Consider the following 17,889-nt stretch of genomic DNA (forward strand, 5'->3'; position numbering starts at 1 on the left):
GCATGCAGACTGATAAAATCTATATTTTACTTGAAGCACACTTAGCGCAAAATGATTGGCAATAAATGTACAACAGTTTTTCCCTGCTAAGAAAGTTTGATTCTTTAATTTCAAGTTCATTTCAAGTTCATTTTCAGTGTTAACTTTTATCTCACAAGAGGAATAGACGAGAATGAAAGTGACAGGGAAGAAAATGGAATTTTTCCACGTGGTCATACTATCATTTCTGCATTAAACCCACAAGAGATCAAACTTTTTTTCATTTGACACATAACATTATTTGACATAATTTAAGGCGTTTAATAAACTACACAGATGAAATACCAGCTCCATCTTTATCAGAAAGCAACGAAAGCCCAGCAAGAGGTATTTTGTAGTTTACAACATGGATCTGCTTCATTTTAATACATGGATTTGTCCTATGTAAACATGTAATCATTTTAAGGTGGTTTTAGCAGAGGGGGAATTTTCACAGCATAGCAACTAAACCTCCATTTAGGATGTGAGGTCACATGTAGTGTGAATGTGTTTGGATATTCCACGAGGAAGTTACACCAATAATTGTGAGAGCACCAAAGGCTGTAACTGCTCAGAGGCTGTTGGTTTAGCTTAAAAATAAATCAAAGCCCTGCATTCCAGCCTAGCTGGAGAGCTGAAGGTGAATCCAGGGAGAAAAGGGAACTCTCTCAAGCATGTGCATAGATGTTTTTTCCCCCTCCCTACAGAGCTGAGGCAATGATATATATACTTATGTATGTATTTCTTAGTGCGTTTTTGTCTTGTTATAACATGAGGCATCCTGAATAGCTTTGTCAGCTCCCTGTGGGAAGAGGAAAGGGAGGGTGACCGAGGGGCAGAGATTCTGATGCTTCTGTGCACAGGAAAACGCAGTTTTTATGTGGTTCATCTGTCGGGACGTGGCATTGCTGCTTAACCTCCTCCTGTCAAGGGAGGTTGAGCAGCTTGTGCTGGGCATAGAGCTCCTCGGTGATCCCGTAGACGCTGGAGATGTGGGGCAAGGCATCGCCCAGCATCACGACAGCTTCCTCGGGGGTGCCCACGTTCATGATCTCGAGGAAAGCGTTCCGCGAGGGCAGCGCGCAGAAGGCCACCGTGGCGGCCTTGCGAACGACCCAGGGGTGGTAGGTGGCCAGGGAGGCGTTGTAGGAGTCCGTGCAGATGGTGGACGTCTTGGAGTCCTCCTGGGCAGTCCTCAGCCCCTCCAGAAACAGCTGCAGCCACCGCAGGGCCCTGTGCAGGCGCAGCACGGTGCGGCAGCCCGAGTCGGGATGCTCCGACCGCCTTTGGAGGTCCACCAGCCCGCTGGCCAGCTCGTAGGCCACCATGGACTGCAGCGTGCGGTACTCCTCCTGCCTCTCCCCGCCGCAGTAACTCTCCATGATCTGTATTTTAGCCACGGCGTCCTTGGAGATGAAGGAGAAGATGGCGCCCAGGCTGTTGAGGAACCTGCCGGCGGAGAAAAAGAAACACGGGGGCATCAGCGAGCGGCTCCCCCCCCGGCCCTTCCCCGCGCCGCACTCACCGGACGAGCCCCCGCCAGCCGCGCAGGTAGGGGCCGAGCAGCACCTCCCGGCGCTCCGTCACGGCCGCCTGGAAGGCGCCCAGCACCTCCCTCAGGCTGAAGGCGCCCGCAGCCGCCGCCATTTTCTCGGCCGGGCGCTGCCGGCATGGGCTGGGCTCCGCCGGGCGTGCGCCGAGGCCCGGCCCTGTCCGGCCGCCCCCTGGTGAAGGAGCCGGGGGAGCTGCCCCGGTCGGGGCGGGACGAGGCTGGGTGATCCGCCTTCAATCCGCTCGTGCTTTCCGACTCTTTTTTTTTTTTTCCCTGTAGGATGAAGCCCGGCCCCCGCTTCAGCCTCCTGCGTGAAACGCGGTTGAAATGGCGGCCGTGAGGCTCGCTGCGGCTTCTCCGGGCTGCGGGGATCCCGTCGGAGTGTCCGCAGAATAATTCGTGCGTGGTTCGGGATCTAGAGGTGGTTAAAATGCCTGAAATAAAGGTCACGCCCTTGGGTAAGTCCAAACGAAAATAGGCCTGAAGTAGAAAAACTGAGAAACGCTGGGTGCTGTGCTTTCCTTAGGGAGGGAATCGGGCAATAGCATTTATAATTAGAAGTAACACGCCCTAGGCCGCTAGAGACACGGCCCTTTCAGTGCCTCTCCTAAGCTCAGGGCTAAGTCAGTTCCCATCAGCTTACCTGCTGACAGATCTGCTTGTTTGGAAGGAAGGCTGTAGTCCTTTTCCCACATCAGAAACGGGCAAGGGCTCTTGAACACTTTGCACAGACCTTTAAATGCTTGTCCTTTGAAGTGCCTAAACATTCCCAGAGGTGTCTGATTTGTCTTTCTTTTGGTCCAGGGGCTGGCCAGGATGTGGGGCGCAGCTGCATCCTCGTGTCTATTGCAGGGAAGAATGTTATGCTTGACTGTGGGATGCACATGGGCTACAACGATGATGTGAGTATGATGGGGAAGCCTGAATATTGTACAGGGAAACCTTCAGGGTGCCTGTCCTTGCCCAGCAGGTCTCCTGGTTTGTTGTCCTGCTCTATTCATTACTATTCGAATGTGGCCTGACTCATCTTACGTGATACGTAGGTAATGTTAGCAGGGTGTACGTTATTGGGCACATACATCAGCTGTTGCTGAGAATGAACAAGTGTCACCCCTTCAGAATCTTGCTTTCTTGTGCAAGAGGTACGTCACCTCGAGTATTCCTGGTATAGGAAGTTCCCCCATCCAGCCAACCCTTTTCTTTCCATGGGTTGTGGACTCTGAAGGAAAAAAAAAAATTAAACAAGCTGTGAATGTTCCATTTCTGGTGCTTTTGGTGTTCCCTGTGGGCAGGGTATCTAGCAGGTACACTAGTGTAGTTTCCGACCTATTGCAGTTTTGCCTTGAGATGGATTATAGCATGTGTTCAGTATTGCAGATGGTTTATACTATTGTTATGGTGAATTAATAACTCAGTATTAACTGACTTTGTTTAGTAGTGGATAACCTGCTTTTCATCTCTTTGCAGAGGCGTTTTCCTGACTTTTCTTACATCACTCAGAATGGAAGGCTGACTGACTTCCTAGACTGCGTGATCATCAGGTGAGAAAGCTTCCTTACCACAACTGAAATAGGAAACAGGAAAGTGTTTGTTGTTTTTTTTTGTTTTGTTTTTTTGTTTTTGTTTTTTTAAAAAAAAAGAGGGAAGAAACCCCAACATGTTGCAGTTCCATCGTTCATATTCTGGTCAGTTCCTCTGTGTTGTGCAGTGCTTTGAAATTCTGAAGCAAGATGTGAGAACCAGGCAAGCTAAATTCCTGTGTAATATTTCTTTTGTCCTTTCTGTCTTTTTGCAGCCACTTCCATTTGGACCATTGTGGAGCTTTGCCATACTTCAGTGAAATGGTCGGATACGATGGGCCCATTTATATGACACATCCCACTAAGGCCATCTGTCCTATCCTCCTGGAGGACTACAGGAAAATAACTGTAGATAAGAAGGGGGAAACTAACTTCTTCACTTCCCAAATGATTAAAGACTGTATGAAGAAAGTGGTTGCTGTGCATCTTCACCAGACAGTTCAGGTAAATGACCATTTCTGCATAGTCTTCGATCAGACCAACCAAATTGTTGTGGAAAGCAGAGTAATTTTATTTTTTAAAAAGTTTTTGTACTACTGCAGTGTTTGCTTGCTCATGCAGGTGGATGAGGAGTTGGAGATCAAGGCGTACTATGCAGGCCATGTGCTAGGAGCAGCCATGTTCCAGATTAAGGTTGGATGCGAGTCAGTTGTATACACCGTAAGTATGCACAACAGCACTTATGGACGCTCACATCTCCTTTTAACAGCCTGCCCTCTTAACTTGAGAATATAAATGGATCTCTCTTCTTTCATTAGGGTGATTACAACATGACACCAGACAGACATTTAGGGTAAGTAGGAAGCTGGGTTTCTATGAATTGTATCTCTTTCAGGCAGGACAGTTTAGCTTCTGTTAATACGTAGGGGCTTATCAGCACTGATTCTTCGTTCTTTGGTGGCAGACTGGAACTCTTAATGGTGTCTTTGCTGGAAAGATAAATGCAATTTTGAATTCTGAGAACGAACAGATTTAAATTGATTCCTCAGGATAGACCTTAATGTAATCTTCTTCTAGGTACTCATATTAATCCATTTTTAAGGCTGTGTAATAATTGGATTTAGGTGTTTGAAATACTTTATTGCTGTGGTATTCTCTAATGTGTTTACTGTTTAAGAAAGTGCCAGTCGCAAACTTTAACATTAATTTTATTTTTACTGGCATGTATGAGAGATTTTCATATTTGTGATATTTAGAATAATAATTTAATGAATTTAAAACAAATAATAGACTGGAAAATTGTTTTTCAAAATCTGGAGTTGGTGTCTATTCTGAGCTGTATTAATTTAAAGAAAGCATGGCCTGCAAAGAGAAGAGTCCTGGTGCTGCCATGGAACTCGGAGGTGACTTTGGGCAAGCCAATGCACATTGGTGTTCCTCTTTTCCTTTCTTCACATGCAGATAGCGACATTCTGTACCCGTATTGGAGACCTGCAGATGAGAAATGAGATGCTATCCCTTAATTTGATTGGCTTTTTAAAAAATCCTTTTGTTTTAGTGCTGCCTGGATTGATAAGTGTCGCCCAGATTTATTAATAACTGAATCCACCTATGCCACAACTATCAGAGACTCCAAACGTTGCAGAGAAAGAGACTTCTTGAAGAAAGTTCACGAGACCGTAGAAAGAGGAGGAAAGGTACAGCATTTTGATATAAGTGATGTGTTTTTTCTCGGTAAAGCTTGTAATCTCTGTAGCGCTGCGTAACTGTTAACCAACTCAGGCTTCTGCACATGACCAGAGCGAAAAACTGAAGTTTTTATATTTTTCCATCAGTAATTTAAAAGAGAGGGTATTAAACACTTAAACTGTGTCAAGAAGAAAACCAAACTGCATGAATAAGGCTGTAAGGGAAATGCTCTGCTTACAGTTTCCAGATATGGAGGATGAAGGCAAAATTAACTTTATTTGCCTCTTGTATCTGAAGCATCCTCTTAGTCATATAAACTAAGTAATTGAGAATGACAGTTCAAATTACTGCTTTTAAGCTTAATCAAAACTGATTTCCCGTGTAGTCAGTCAGGTCTGTCTGTTCAGTATTCTCCTTTGTGCTGTTCAGCATTACGCTGCCTGTTACCATAAAAGTCCTCCAAGTGCAATTAGCACAGAGTAAACGATGCTTCAGTGCCTTGCGTGTGGCTTTCAGTTGCCTGGCTGTTCTGTCTGGGTAAGCCTGTTCCAGCCTCGTGTGATTTGATGTGAACAACTTTAGCTAGTCACAAAGCACATGGAATGTATAATGAAAGCATTGCAGCATGGCTATGAGTTGTATCGGTCCCATTATTGTTTTAGAATTTCAGTCAGACTTTTCTGTTTCTCAGAGCTTAGCCCCCCGTCTTTGCTAACATAAAGAAAATTTCTGGGATTCGCTTTTTCATTGCCACCACATTTAGAGCATGCCTAGTAAAGGACGTTAAAAAAGTCATTTTAATCCCTCAGAAACTGCAAACAGGAATAGAAATTTGCAACACAGGAAAATTTTACTGATTTAAGTGTAGCTAATTCACTGCTTTCACAGACTAAATCATATCTCAATTGCAGGTTCTTATCCCAGTGTTTGCCCTTGGACGTGCCCAGGAGCTTTGCATTTTACTGGAAACTTTCTGGTGAGTGCAGTCTGTTCAGTGCATGTTCCCCTTTTGTGTCCTCACGTTGTGGTCCTGACAGGTTTCAATGATTCTTTCATATCTGTTTGGTACAAATATTCCCTTTAGTTTTCCTCCTCATGTTGGTCCACGGTGGTGGTTGCAGAATTCTTTCCATGTATCACTTATTTCCCTGTGCTTCTGACTCTAAGCAGTAATCTAAACTAGGATCATTCTCTACTCTGTCCCCAAACAGTCGTTACTAAGTGTCCTTTAAATAATTTGATTGCATCTTTACCACATTGTAAAACTTTTTATGGGAGAGGGAGAAGGGATGAACAAGTAAAGTATTAAACTTTCTTATAAGCATTGTGTGGAAGTGGGCTAAAGGTGACTCCACGGTAAGTTAATGCACAACGATACAGCATTGTCGTAATACTGACTTAGTTTGTTGGGAGTATGTTCTGTGCAGAAATCTTTGGAGGCTGTGTAGGTTTATTGACTTGAAGCATGAAGAGCCAGGATTCTAATTTGGTTCTCATGTATCTGGATCTCTTCTTTCTACAGGGAAAGAATGAATTTGAAGGCTCCGATTTATTTTTCCACGGGACTGACAGAGAAGGCTAACCATTATTACAAGCTCTTCATCACGTGGACTAATCAGAAAATTCGGAAAACATTTGTGCAGAGGAACATGTTCGAGTTCAAGCACATCAAAGCGTTTGATCGGGCCTTTGCAGATAACCCAGGACCTATGGTAGGTGGGCATTAACCAGGTGGTAGAGCAGACCTGTGGTGTCAGGGAGCTTTTTTTATACTGCTCCGTTCCTGGTTTAGGCAAACCAATCTACAAAAGCTAAGCATCTTCTGCCCCATTAATACAATAAAATAGCAAAAAGCTCTGTTGGAGCCTTGTTGTAGTAAGTGTGCTATAATGGGTATTAGTGAGTTCTCTCTGCAGTTCTAGGATATTTATATAAGTAATGTGTTCTTTTTTTATTTTTTTAAAAAAAGGGCAACTTTTCTGTGGTGATCCTTGACGCATCTTTGAATTCCAGGTTGTGTTTGCAACTCCTGGTATGCTTCATGCAGGACAATCCCTTCAGATCTTCAGGAAATGGGCAGGGAACGAAAAGAATATGGTAAGAAATTCAGTTTAATGCGTGATGTTTTGCATTAATGTCATATATAAGATGGTAAGAACAGAAACTTATATCAGCGTTATGTTTTTCTGGTTTCCTTCTCAGGTCATCATGCCGGGCTACTGTGTGCAGGGAACTGTGGGCCATAAGATTCTGAGTGGGCAGCGCAAGCTGGAAATGGAGGGAAGACAAATAGTAAGTTCTGCTTTCAAAGAGGAGGATCACTGGGGGAAGCTTTTAGGAACTTTAGGTGGTAGTTAGACACCAGATACTTGTAATGGGAACATGCCGCATGCAGCACTGGAAATACCTGAGTAACATTTTGATCAGAGTGGAACTAGGCTTTCTTCTCTTTGTCCCTCCTGCCATTTTATTGCTTCAGAATTCATTGGCCTCAAAACTTTGTCATGGGAGTATTTATAGCATTGCTTAATAAGTAGGCTTGGTTAGTCAGATAGATGGCAATGATACATTTTCATGCAGAAGGGGATTTTGAAACTGATCCCAAGTGTGCTTAAGTATTGATTTCTCTTGGCAAAAGTGCAACAAGTGTTGTGCTTTAAAACTCTGCAGTTTGGCTTTGTAATTTATTGAGAACTTTCCTGTACGGTATTCAGGCTGCTGATAAGCAGGTTTCTCTCCAACATCATTTCCCAGTGCAGGTGATCTGCTTCCTTCTTTAAAATAAATATGGAGAGGTCTGGGTCTGTTCGTGTGTGGTATACAAGCTGTAACAAGCCAAAGTGGTTGCTGATTGACAAAGCTTGTGCTTTCCACCTCCTTCTCTTGCAGCTGGAGGTAAAGATGCAGGTGGAGTACATGTCCTTCAGTGCCCATGCGGATGCCAAGGGAATAATGCAGCTGATTCGCCAGGCCGAGCCACGGAATGTTCTGCTGGTCCATGGTGAAGCAAAGAAAATGGAGTTTCTGAAGCAGAAAATAGAACAGGAATTTCGTACGTACAGCGTTGGTACTGAAAAGAGTAGAAAAAAGAATAATGAAAGCTTTAAATTCACATAATTAACTCAGTGGACCTCAGCACAGTTAGGAATAGTGCAATGTCCAGGACAGTCTGGGATGGGAAATGCTGCTGCAGCAGCCCTTCTGACACTGTTTGTTTATATTGCAGATGTCAGCTGTTACATGCCTGCAAACGGAGAGACCACGACAATATTCACCAATCCAAGCATTCCAGTAGACATATCCCTGGGACTCCTGAAGAGAGAAACAGCGATAGGTAACGCATTGTCAACCAGCAATTCCAGCTTTTGTGCCCTGCCACTGCATTGCAGTTTATTTGTGTAGTACCTGTGTTAGGTGGAACTGGTGTTGCAGGGCCATTTGGAGCCGTGGTAATTAACAGCAGCACTTCTTGTGTAAGAGCATTTTACCAGTGCTTGGTGGTTGAGAAGGGCTTTCGGGGAAATGAAGTGGCTGCTATGCTGTGCATGTATGTAAAAACACCCCAAAAAACAGCACAAAACTAATGCAACTGCCTTGTTTGCTATTCGTTGTCTGTTTGCTATGACAACAAAGTCCAGGTATGCTGTTACTAGCTAGGTCTGTGAAAACTGGAATTACTTTCATAAATCCACTGTAAGAAAATTCTTAAAAACTCTCCTATCAGGAATTGATATGTGAAGAGAGAAGCAGCTGACCTGTATTACTGGATGCTGTTTCTTACCTATCTGGAGCACTGACAGTGATTTAAGCACCGTGTGCTTTGTTTTAAGGGACAGGAGAATGAAGATGTGAAATCTTAGTCTGTGAATCTCAGCAGGGACTTGGAGATCTGATCCATTAAGTCCTAGAGCAGTCATCTTAAATGTGTGAGAAGTAAGCGCAAATGATTAACCCTGTTGTCTCTCTCTTCCATTGGCCTTGGTTTAGGGCTCTTACCAGATGTCAAGAAGCCAAAGCTAATGCATGGAACATTAATTATGAAGGATAACGTAAGTAACATGAACCACAGAAGAAAAATAAAAGCACAGCATGCACAGAGAGGTATCTTACAGTGGATTTGTGCTCCTCCTCTGCAGAGCTTCCGTCTGGTTTCTCCCGAGCAGGCTCTGAAGGAGCTGGGCCTTGCAGAACATCAGCTGCGTTTCACCTGCCGCGTTCACATTCAGGATCCACGGAAAGAACATGAGACGGTGCTTCGTGTATATAACCACCTCAAAGGGTAAGGCCCTTCTTCACTGTGCTTGGCTTTTTTTTTCCCCTAGGGACGAATTATTTTATCACCCTTAATACAGGCAGAATGAGCGTGTCCTCATTTCTGCCATTCCAGCTCAGCCACATAGAGTTAGGAGAAAGTATTTTGCAGCCCAGAAGACTTAACTGCTGTAGACCTCAGTCTGTTTAACAAATATAACCAGAACAGAGGTTACCAGTCAGTAGCAGAGGCTGGTAATCAGTGTATGCACTCACGGTCTTGGCCAAACCAGTGCCGTCCCCTGGAAATGTTTGTTCCTGTTGATTTGCTGCTGTCACTGCTGCTTGTCTAGCTGAACTTAGCACTGTTTGGAGTGAGACCATCAAGCACAGGATCAAGACACCTCGTGAAGATATTCAAAAGCTAGTACCAGATGAACCTTGTAAGCAGGTGTTTTGTTTTGCTTTGCTTTTCCTGCAGGCAGCTGGTCAGTTCCTTGAATATTCCTTTGCTCAGATGAACAGGGTCTTAGACTGGCGTTCGGTGTATGATGGAAGCCAGAAGTAAATTCTGTAGGAAACATCTGACCTCCTAATGATTAACATAAGCACCAAAATAAGCACGCTATGAATTAGCCCCTTCTGTCTTGTTTGGGCAGGGGGTGCTGCTCAGAGACACAGCCAAAAGCAGTAACAACATGCTGGTTTGGGGGATTCAAGACACCGGGGTGACCCATCCTTCAGCTTGTGTGCACGTCCCCGCCAAAATAAATCGTACCCCTTCTGTCTTACCAGGGTCCTGAAGGATTACTCAGTGCAGCATCTCCCTGACGGTTCGATAACAGTCGAGTCCATTCTTATCCAAGCTACTGCACACTCTGAGGATCAAGGAACCAAAGTTCTGCTCGTATCCTGGACGTACCAGGTAGGAATACCCACGAACACACCTTTAAAGCAACTCTGATTATTCCTGATGTCTTGCAGTCCAAACCTGGCCTACAGGGTAGGTTGCTACTGTAAAGGTAGTGCCATGCAGTGCGTGGGTGTGTGTTACAATGCAGGTATAAAACCTCAAACAACAGGCACAAAGCTAGCTAGCACAAATTTGTGGTAAGATTAAACATAGTAGTGTTTTCTTCACAAGTGTAATTTCTATCTCTGAATTTTAAGCGTTTTCAATGGTTCTTTGCTTTCAAGGAAAATTTATTCAGAAAAGAGCTCTCACAGAGGTTCTTTTTGACAAGGGGAGGTTTTACACTAAGTTTGAAAGACCACCCAGAAATGCATTTCTGTTTTCAAACACTGATTTTGCTGGGTCCAAGAGTTATTTTAGTCTATTTCTAGGCAGCAGAGTCTAATTGATTTTCCCAAATAGCAAAGAGTCAACTGGAAGATTTCTTTCATTCTGTTTTTTTTTCTTTAGGATGAAGAATTAGGCAGCTATCTCACATCCCTTCTCAAAAAGGGACTGCCACAGAGTACATCTTGAGCAACAGAGCAGCAGGCACGGTGGTGCTTCAGAGAAATCTAGATTTTATTTTGTTTACATTGTCAAATGTTTTTCTGGTTTTGTTTTAATAAAAGAATTACAGTGTTTGTCCATTAGCTGCAGTGAGTGTGTACAGTGTTCAGCAGTGCTGCAGTCCTCCCCCCTCGAAACCTGTCCTGGACACCGCTGCAGCCTCTTTCTGAGTCCTGAGGAACAAGCTTCGTGCTGCTTACACAGTAAGGTAAGAGATATTCAGCATTCTTTACTCCCACAGCTCATTTTCTTTAAAACCTCAGCAATGCTGCTCCCACTTTGAGCACACAAGTAAGTGGAAACAACAGCCATGCACTGACCTCGCTCCTGCACGCAACTAAATCCTGGACCGTGGCCGTAGGACAGAACAGCTCCCTTGTCTCAGGTTTGTGGTCAGGGAGTCCCTGACGTGCCGTAGAGGGTTATTATCAGAGACAGCCCTACACCGTGCTGATAAAGGAATAATGCAAACTCAGAGCTTGAGTAGGCCTGAGAGGTCACAAATGGAGCTTTCAGAGCTTCACAGCTAAAATGCAAAGCATAAGTTTAATGTAGATGAGTAGGGAGCCCTAAATGTGCTTTTTACCCATCAGCTTAACTTTCATTGAGGGAAGTATGAATAATAACGGCTGACAGGCCTTAAAGAAAGCTGCACCTCCTAGATGTAGTCTCTCATAAATTCTCTTCCTCTGCCAATACCATGAAATTCGTGCTTAGAGAACTTCCCTTAGTGCTGGGAAGTTCTTCCATAGCCTATAAATGGGACAAAAATAGCAGTCTCACAAGAAAGAGAGAAGATAATTTGTCATAATGCTCCCTTCAGAGGAGAGCCTCATCTTCATTTTACAAGTGCAAGGCTTTACTAGCAGTCTTACCAAGGCCTTGCCAAGCAGATGAATACAAAAATCATTATGGGCAATAGTTTAAAAGTCTGAGCAGGTTTTCTTGATATTTTAAAAAGTTCTCTGAGACAAGAGCAAAATCCAGAGAGGCAGAGGACTTGCTCTAGTTCAGTTGTTGCATTTAGCACATGCTGGGCAGCAGCTGACCTGTCAGTAATGGGGGGGGATCCGTGCGACCCAGGGCTCAAACTGCACGTAGCAATAAGCACAGCAAGCCAGCCTCAGCGTACAAGGTAATACTGCACACACAAAAGCCATCTGTGACAAGGCACTAACCCTGTTATAACATTACGCCATCAGAGACCACGATCCTTGATGCCATTCCGCCACACTAACCCTACTCCCTACCTCCTTCGAGGTCCGTGCCATTTCCCGATCCGCATCCAGCAGCACAGCATAAGTTGGGCGCCCCAGCCTGCGCAGTGGGCCAGGCCCATGTGCGACTTCTCAGCTGCGTTTTGCACAGCTGAAGTGAAATCCCGCCGTGGCATCGCCGAGGTTAAGCCCACAGCTGGCTGTTAAACAAGGCCCAGAACCATTTCCATTCCACTCCTATCTGCTCAGCAGTCTTGTGTGCCTGTAGGCCAGTAATGTATACATACTATATAAATGTCTGGGCATAGCAAGAGAAGGAACAGAACGGTGAGTCTGTATCTGTTACCAAAAATCACATCCGTTCAAGTAAACCATTGGCCGTTGAGCACGTTGGGCCAGGCCTATGGCTTTCTGGTGACTCTGATAACCCCCAGATGATGAATTCTTTCCAGTCATGGTAAAGTCTCATACTTCACAGGGTGGGAAACTTGCTGTTCTCTGAAGTTGTGTGATTCTGTTAATAAACAAGAAACGGAGAAATAGGTGAGATGTATCATTTCATGATACAACACAATCACTTAAGAAAAAAAGGAAAAAAAAAAAGTTTTGGCCAGAATTGCACAGCGTAAGGAGTTTGGCCAGCTCCTGGGTTAAGTTTCCTGATGGAGTTTGGGGAGAGAGGAGCCTGCTTACCAGGGGTCCTGCACAGGCTTAACTGCTAGATACTTGTCTAGTATCTTCTAAAATTGTGTGAAGAGAGGTCCTGCCTGACTCAACAGGCACGTGATGCTAGAACCCCCGTCCTCAACCACTCAGGAAGCCAATCAACTTATTCACAAGAAGGGAAGAAGAGGCCCTTATTTGGCTGTGGAATGTGGGCATTTGTGAACACAGCTGACTGCAGTGTGCAGCCAGGGAGAAATCACAGGATCCCTCCAAAAAAGGGAAAAGCCAAGGAGGACTGCAGGGACCCGCTCAGCTTTCAGGGTTAGCACCAAGCAGGAGGCTGGTTTCTTTTAAGTAACCCTTTCCCTGTGTTCTACCACCCCCAAAGTTAAACAAAAGGAGGCCCCCAACTCCAACGTACATGAACACAGTATGTCTTACCGCATGCAGTCTAGGACTACAGGCAAATACAGCTCTTCTGAGTGCTGTCCTAGCTGGCTAATAAAAACACAGCTGCTGGGCACTTCCCTCCAGTGCTGCCTTGACAGAATGGCAGGTTTCACAGACTTCAAAACAACTGGAAAGACAAATGCTGTACTTACTTTGAGTAGGTCAGTTGACTGCATTTCTGGGGTTTTTATTTCCCTGTGTCTGGTGCAGTTTATAAACGTAGGAGTACTCCCCGAGTTTCTGGTCGTAGATGGTGTACACCATTTTAGACCTGAATCTGAGCTTGAAGTTGAAGCACCAGCGCTTGCTAGAAGAGGTGAAGTAGTACAGGAACGGGTTGAGGCAGCAGTTGAAACTCACCAGGGCTAAGGTGACCCTCCGCATTTTGTAGATCAGGCTGGTGAGTGCCTCGTTCTGGATGACCTGGATTCTCATCAAGAAGTGGAGCAAATGGGTGAGGTGATACGGGAGGAAGCACAAAGTACAAATGAACAAGATGATGTAGATGGTCCTCAGCGCCTTCCTCTTGCGAATGCTGTGCTTGATCCGGGAGATCCTCCTCGCGATGAGGGGGTAGCAGATCAGAATAGTGGAAAACGGGATCACAAACCCAAAAACTAAGGCCAGGATGTTGTAAGGCACCATGCGGTGAGTCCAGCTGCTCGTCGCAAAGTTCTCAAAGCACGCGGTCACGTTCCCCACGCCCCTGTTGTGCAGGGGCCCGCCAAGGACGAGAGGCACCATGACGCTCACAGCCACCAGCCAGAGGACTGTGACCACCACCACGTAGTGGGTGGCTTTGATCTGGATGTACGTGAAGGGGTGCAGCACCGCAACGTACCGATCAATGCAAATGCAGGTGAAAAAGGCGATGCTTAGGCAGATGTTGATGTAGTACAACGTCCCCGTTACCCTACAAGCCACATCACCAAAGATCCAGTTGTTCCGATGCAGGTGGTAATTAATTTTAAAAGGCAGCACACAAACAAACAAGGTGTCTACCAGAGCTAGGTTAATCATGTATATGTAGGAAGGAGAAGTATGCTTTACTTTGCAAGAGAGGAGGTACAGAGCTAAGACGTTTTCTGTCAGTCCCAGCACGAACACAGTGCTGTAGATGACAACAAACAAGGGATACTGGAAGTCTGCTTCCAAGCTGAATTCAGAACTGCTGTTGTCAGCTGTCTCATTGGAGATTCTTCCACTCCAGGAAATATCTGCCATGATTTCTGCTGGAGAAGGGACGTAAGAATATCCAACACCAGATAAAAGTCTTAAGCCATCCCTTACCTCACGAGGTTCTTGAGTTTGAGGCTTTATTTCATCTCACATGGTTAAGAAATAACACTAATCAAAGCAGAGCTGTTAAGCCTGGGGAAATCTTGGTTTTAAGCATCTGTGCTTGGTGAAGTCAGATAGAAAGCGGTGTTGCTGAAATAAAGAATATTTTTAAAAAACATTAGCATTTGAAGCTTACAAAGCAGCCCAATTATTTACTGACATCTAAAATCAACAGAAGTTGGCAATACTGAATTAACAGAAGGGAGCCCCTAACAGACTAGTGTGTGTGTTGCCGATAGGATGCCTCTCCTCCAGGTCACTCACATTGCAAACCCGTGACCTCTACTCCAGCAGTACAGCTTTTTTCTGTCATATATTTAAAATAATCCGAGCAACTAATCAAGAGATAGACACCTTAATAGAAGCCTTTAAAGGGAGTGGAAAAAATTAATCCCAGCTACGATACACAAGAAATGGCTAAGGGTGAGCCACTGAAGACAGAAATACAAAGGTCGTTAGGTACTTTCCAAAGGAAATGCTGAAATCGCACTTCCTCCCAATACTTGTTTATGTAGTGTAGCCGAAAGCACCTGACATTATAACTGGAAGGTTAGAAAGGCAAAAAACAGTTTCACTTCAGGTAAGCAAACCTATGTATCTTCTTACATGGTCTTTCACTGAATAGAAAGGGATTTGCATACAAAGGAAAATTAATATAAAGCCAGGCATCTGCTAAGCCACCACATTAAGCACAGAACTTGGAGCAGCTTTTTTCTCAGTGTTGCCAGAGCAAAAGCCCCCGAACATCTACCTTTTATAGGTTCAAAGTAAAGTGTTGCAACTGGGGAAAGATAAGGCAGGGGCCTGTAAAATCATTAAAGGGGCAGGATGGGCAGAGGGGATGGACTGACTGCTTCTCACAAGACAAGGACAGCCCTAGGCATTATCAGCCAACAACTCCAGAACAAATAGGACTTTTTTTCCAACCAGCACATGCTTGCATTATGGAGATACGTCCCAAGATTCTCTAGAAGCCAGGCAAACGAGTTTTTGTATGCTTCGTACTGCCCAAGTGCTGGAAGATGGCAAGATCAGATTGCTAAAGGACCGCTTAAACCCAAATCCACTCGCATCCCCTGCGGCGTGGTTACACGGCCTTACGAAGAACTTGTTTGCACCGTGATACGACACTAATACTGTTTCCTTCAGCACCTGTACTCTCACTGAATCCCCTAAATAGGATCCTGCCTTGTGTTTCATGTGCTAGTCGGCAACTCTGATACCTCAGCTGCAGGGAAGTAACAGGGAAGCTTGTATAAAAACGCCTGTACCCACCCGTACCAACCCTACCTAGGTGCAGCCCATCACATAACAAGAACCCATTTGAGCTTAACTACACCAGAAGTCAGGAAAAGGGAAAGAAAGGGGGGGGGGGGGGGAAATCACTGACAAAATATTTCACAAGCTAAACAAGTAGGCACTGCATGACACCCCCCTGCACATCCGTCTGGCTGAAAATATTTTCAATGAGAGACCGCGTCACTTCTGTTAACCTCTAAGAGTACACATGCATTTTGCAGGCGTAGAGCCAATTTAATCCCTTACAGTAACGTACCACTTCCTTACCTACAATTTAAAAAGCAAGGAGTCTGACCAAATTCTAATGCCAGCTTTGCTTCACCTGAGCTAATTTATTTTTTTTCCTGTTTTACTTCTGGTATTTCTTCTAGACAACCAGAAAGCACCTCTGCTCCTGTACAAAGTTATTTGATTTACAGAAATACAGAAAAGCATACATGGAAGTTTACACTGGATTTTGAGTGCATTGCCTTCACTATTATTTTTATGAAAACAAAGTTTTTCTTCGCTTTGAACTCTGAGTCAAGTACAGGTTTTCTGATTTTGGCTTTAAAGTGCCACTGCCAAACAAACGGAAAGACAGAACTACCCCTGTATTGTGAGGCCAAACCCAACCAACCGAAAACAATTGGTAATACAACAACAAAAGGAAAAGAATACAAAGCACCCCTGATCATAACACTCAAGTATCAGTGATGGACACTAAAGAACTGATTCAGCATTCGAGTTTGTACAGACATTACCTACTGACTGTGCATTTTATGATGTTAAAATTAAATTCAATTAAATGTCTTCTGGATCGTTTTTAACAGTTGCTCTGGGATTTAGGGGGAAAAAAAAGAAGCAAAAACCACCGCCGTTCTTTGTGCTAACTGCAGAGCCAGCCAGTGACCACCACCTGCAGACTGCTGTCTGGACAGCTGAGCCTGGGTTGCTCGGTTAACCGGCTTTGATAAATAAGCCCATAAGCACAACAGGTTTTTATTGTAACCAAAAGATGGGAAACATTTGCAGAAAACTCGATAGCAGGCACTTTTGCACTGCAGCTTAACAAAATGCCGTGATACCTGAGCCTGCAGTAGGAGGTAGCTCGCCTAACACCTGAAATGGCAGCGGGTGCTGTCTGCTTCAGTCTTCTGCCCTGTAAAGTCTCACAGTAAATTTAATTGGAAAGGCAACTTACCAGAGCTCAGCTCAGGCCATCGTCTCTCGTGCAAAAGCTGTAGACGAGTGAAGTAGCTTCGCCAGAGCTGCAGCTGCAAGGTCACCGCGCAGCTCTTCGGTGTAATTTTAACACCGGAGCAAACTGCCCTGCAAGGCGCACGGCAGAGCTCTCCCGCATCGCTCTACAGAGAGAAACCACAGGAAGTGCAGATGAAAAGCCGTCACCGACATCCCAGGCAGACTTGTCCCTCGAGCAAGCGTTCCCTCACAGAGCTGGGCTGAGGGCGCAGCACGGGGCCAGCACTAGTGCGTGCTGTGGTTCTTTCTCTCCACGTATCTGCTGTGGGGGGACTGAGGGCCCAAAGCTGCCACCCAAAGCCACCCCGGTCACCTCCTGCCCCCCCCCCCCCGCAGCCTCCCCTGGAGCAGGTACCAGTGCTGCAGCCCAAGGGAGGCCCTGACACAGGCCTGTGGCTGCGCTCTCACTTCCCCTCGCAGGGAAGAAGAACGAGAGTTAGTTGCCATTCCCTTTCGGGCAAATTGGGTTCTGAAAATGTGGGCACACGTCAGGGTTTGGAGCAGCTGGGCAAGCTCCACTGCTTGCGGTGAAAAGCCCTGCGGCACGTTACACCGCCCCGACCCCTCGGTACTTGTCTGGCAAGACCTTACCAGAACGGGGACACCAGCAGCACGGCGGCCTCAGCTCTCCTCCGTGGCAGAGACCCAGGGTTTCCCAAAGATGCCAGAACTTCGGAGGATCAGTCCCTGAGCAAATAAATCAGCGAGGAGTCAGCACGCTCCACAGGAAGGGAGAGAGCGACCAAAGTCTCCTGCCTTTCCTTTCCACGCTGTCACAGGTAGGTCTGGCGAACCTGGCAGCAGAAGGAACGGGGAGGAAACGTGTCACTGCTCATCCGTGACACCTCGAAACGGCCTGTCCTCCCGTTCCGCAGCAGGACCGAGCACTGACCTCATCCCCACTGACGTAAGAGAGGCCAGAAGGACCGCTGCCTCCTGCCCTGCCCCACGTCATGCTCTTTGCCATGCCACTGCTGCATGGAAGCTCCACAATCTTTCGGGAGGTTATCAGCTTTGCTCCTTTATTTACCCGAGTGCAGAAGCCGGCATCACCTTGAATTACCACATACAGACATGTCCTCTTACCAGTAACAGGGCTGTCCGCTCTGACAAACTGCTCGG

At 45.6% G+C, this 17,889-nt stretch overlaps 3 protein-coding genes across 4 annotated transcripts; 1 reads left to right on the plus strand and 2 right to left on the minus strand.

The window, feature by feature from the left end:
- Positions 1–76: 76 nt before the first annotated feature.
- On the minus strand, positions 77–1,745 carry CPTP (ceramide-1-phosphate transfer protein). Its single transcript, XM_083803210.1, has 2 exons — positions 1,544–1,745; positions 77–1,467 (listed from the first exon to the last, which is right to left on the minus strand). Exons 1-2 carry the CDS (start codon positions 1,663–1,665, stop codon positions 945–947), a joined length of 645 nt encoding a protein of 214 aa, XP_083659336.1. The 5' UTR covers positions 1,666–1,745; the 3' UTR covers positions 77–944.
- A 40-nt stretch (positions 1,746–1,785) lies between these two features.
- On the plus strand, positions 1,786–10,635 carry INTS11 (integrator complex subunit 11). Its single transcript, XM_083803196.1, has 17 exons — positions 1,786–2,028; positions 2,375–2,472; positions 3,038–3,111; positions 3,366–3,594; positions 3,712–3,810; positions 3,909–3,943; positions 4,649–4,787; positions 5,691–5,755; positions 6,302–6,491; positions 6,793–6,876; positions 6,982–7,071; positions 7,669–7,831; positions 8,006–8,113; positions 8,767–8,828; positions 8,916–9,058; positions 9,826–9,955; positions 10,454–10,635. Exons 1-17 carry the CDS (start codon positions 2,001–2,003, stop codon positions 10,517–10,519), a joined length of 1,803 nt encoding a protein of 600 aa, XP_083659322.1. The 5' UTR covers positions 1,786–2,000; the 3' UTR covers positions 10,520–10,635.
- A 419-nt stretch (positions 10,636–11,054) lies between these two features.
- On the minus strand, positions 11,055–14,109 carry LOC310883212 (lysophosphatidic acid receptor 6-like; the record flags this gene model as incomplete). Of its 2 annotated transcripts, XR_014573372.1 has the most annotated exons (3): positions 11,055–11,305; positions 11,803–12,283; positions 13,038–14,109. XR_014573372.1 is itself a non-coding variant. In XM_083803203.1 (2 exons), the coding sequence occupies one exon, from the start codon at positions 14,107–14,109 to the stop codon at positions 13,048–13,050; it is 1,062 nt and encodes a 353-aa protein (XP_083659329.1). In that variant the 3' UTR covers positions 11,055–12,283; positions 13,038–13,047. The 2 variants fall into 2 exon arrangements, 1 of the variants encoding a protein (XP_083659329.1); XM_083803203.1 differs by having other exon boundaries at positions 11,055–12,283.
- Positions 14,110–17,889: the final 3,780 nt, after the last annotated feature.

Source organism: Anser anser (genome assembly GCF_964211835.1).
Source record: "Anser anser genome assembly, chromosome: 17".
Classification (NCBI taxonomy): domain Eukaryota; kingdom Metazoa; phylum Chordata; class Aves; order Anseriformes; family Anatidae; genus Anser; species Anser anser.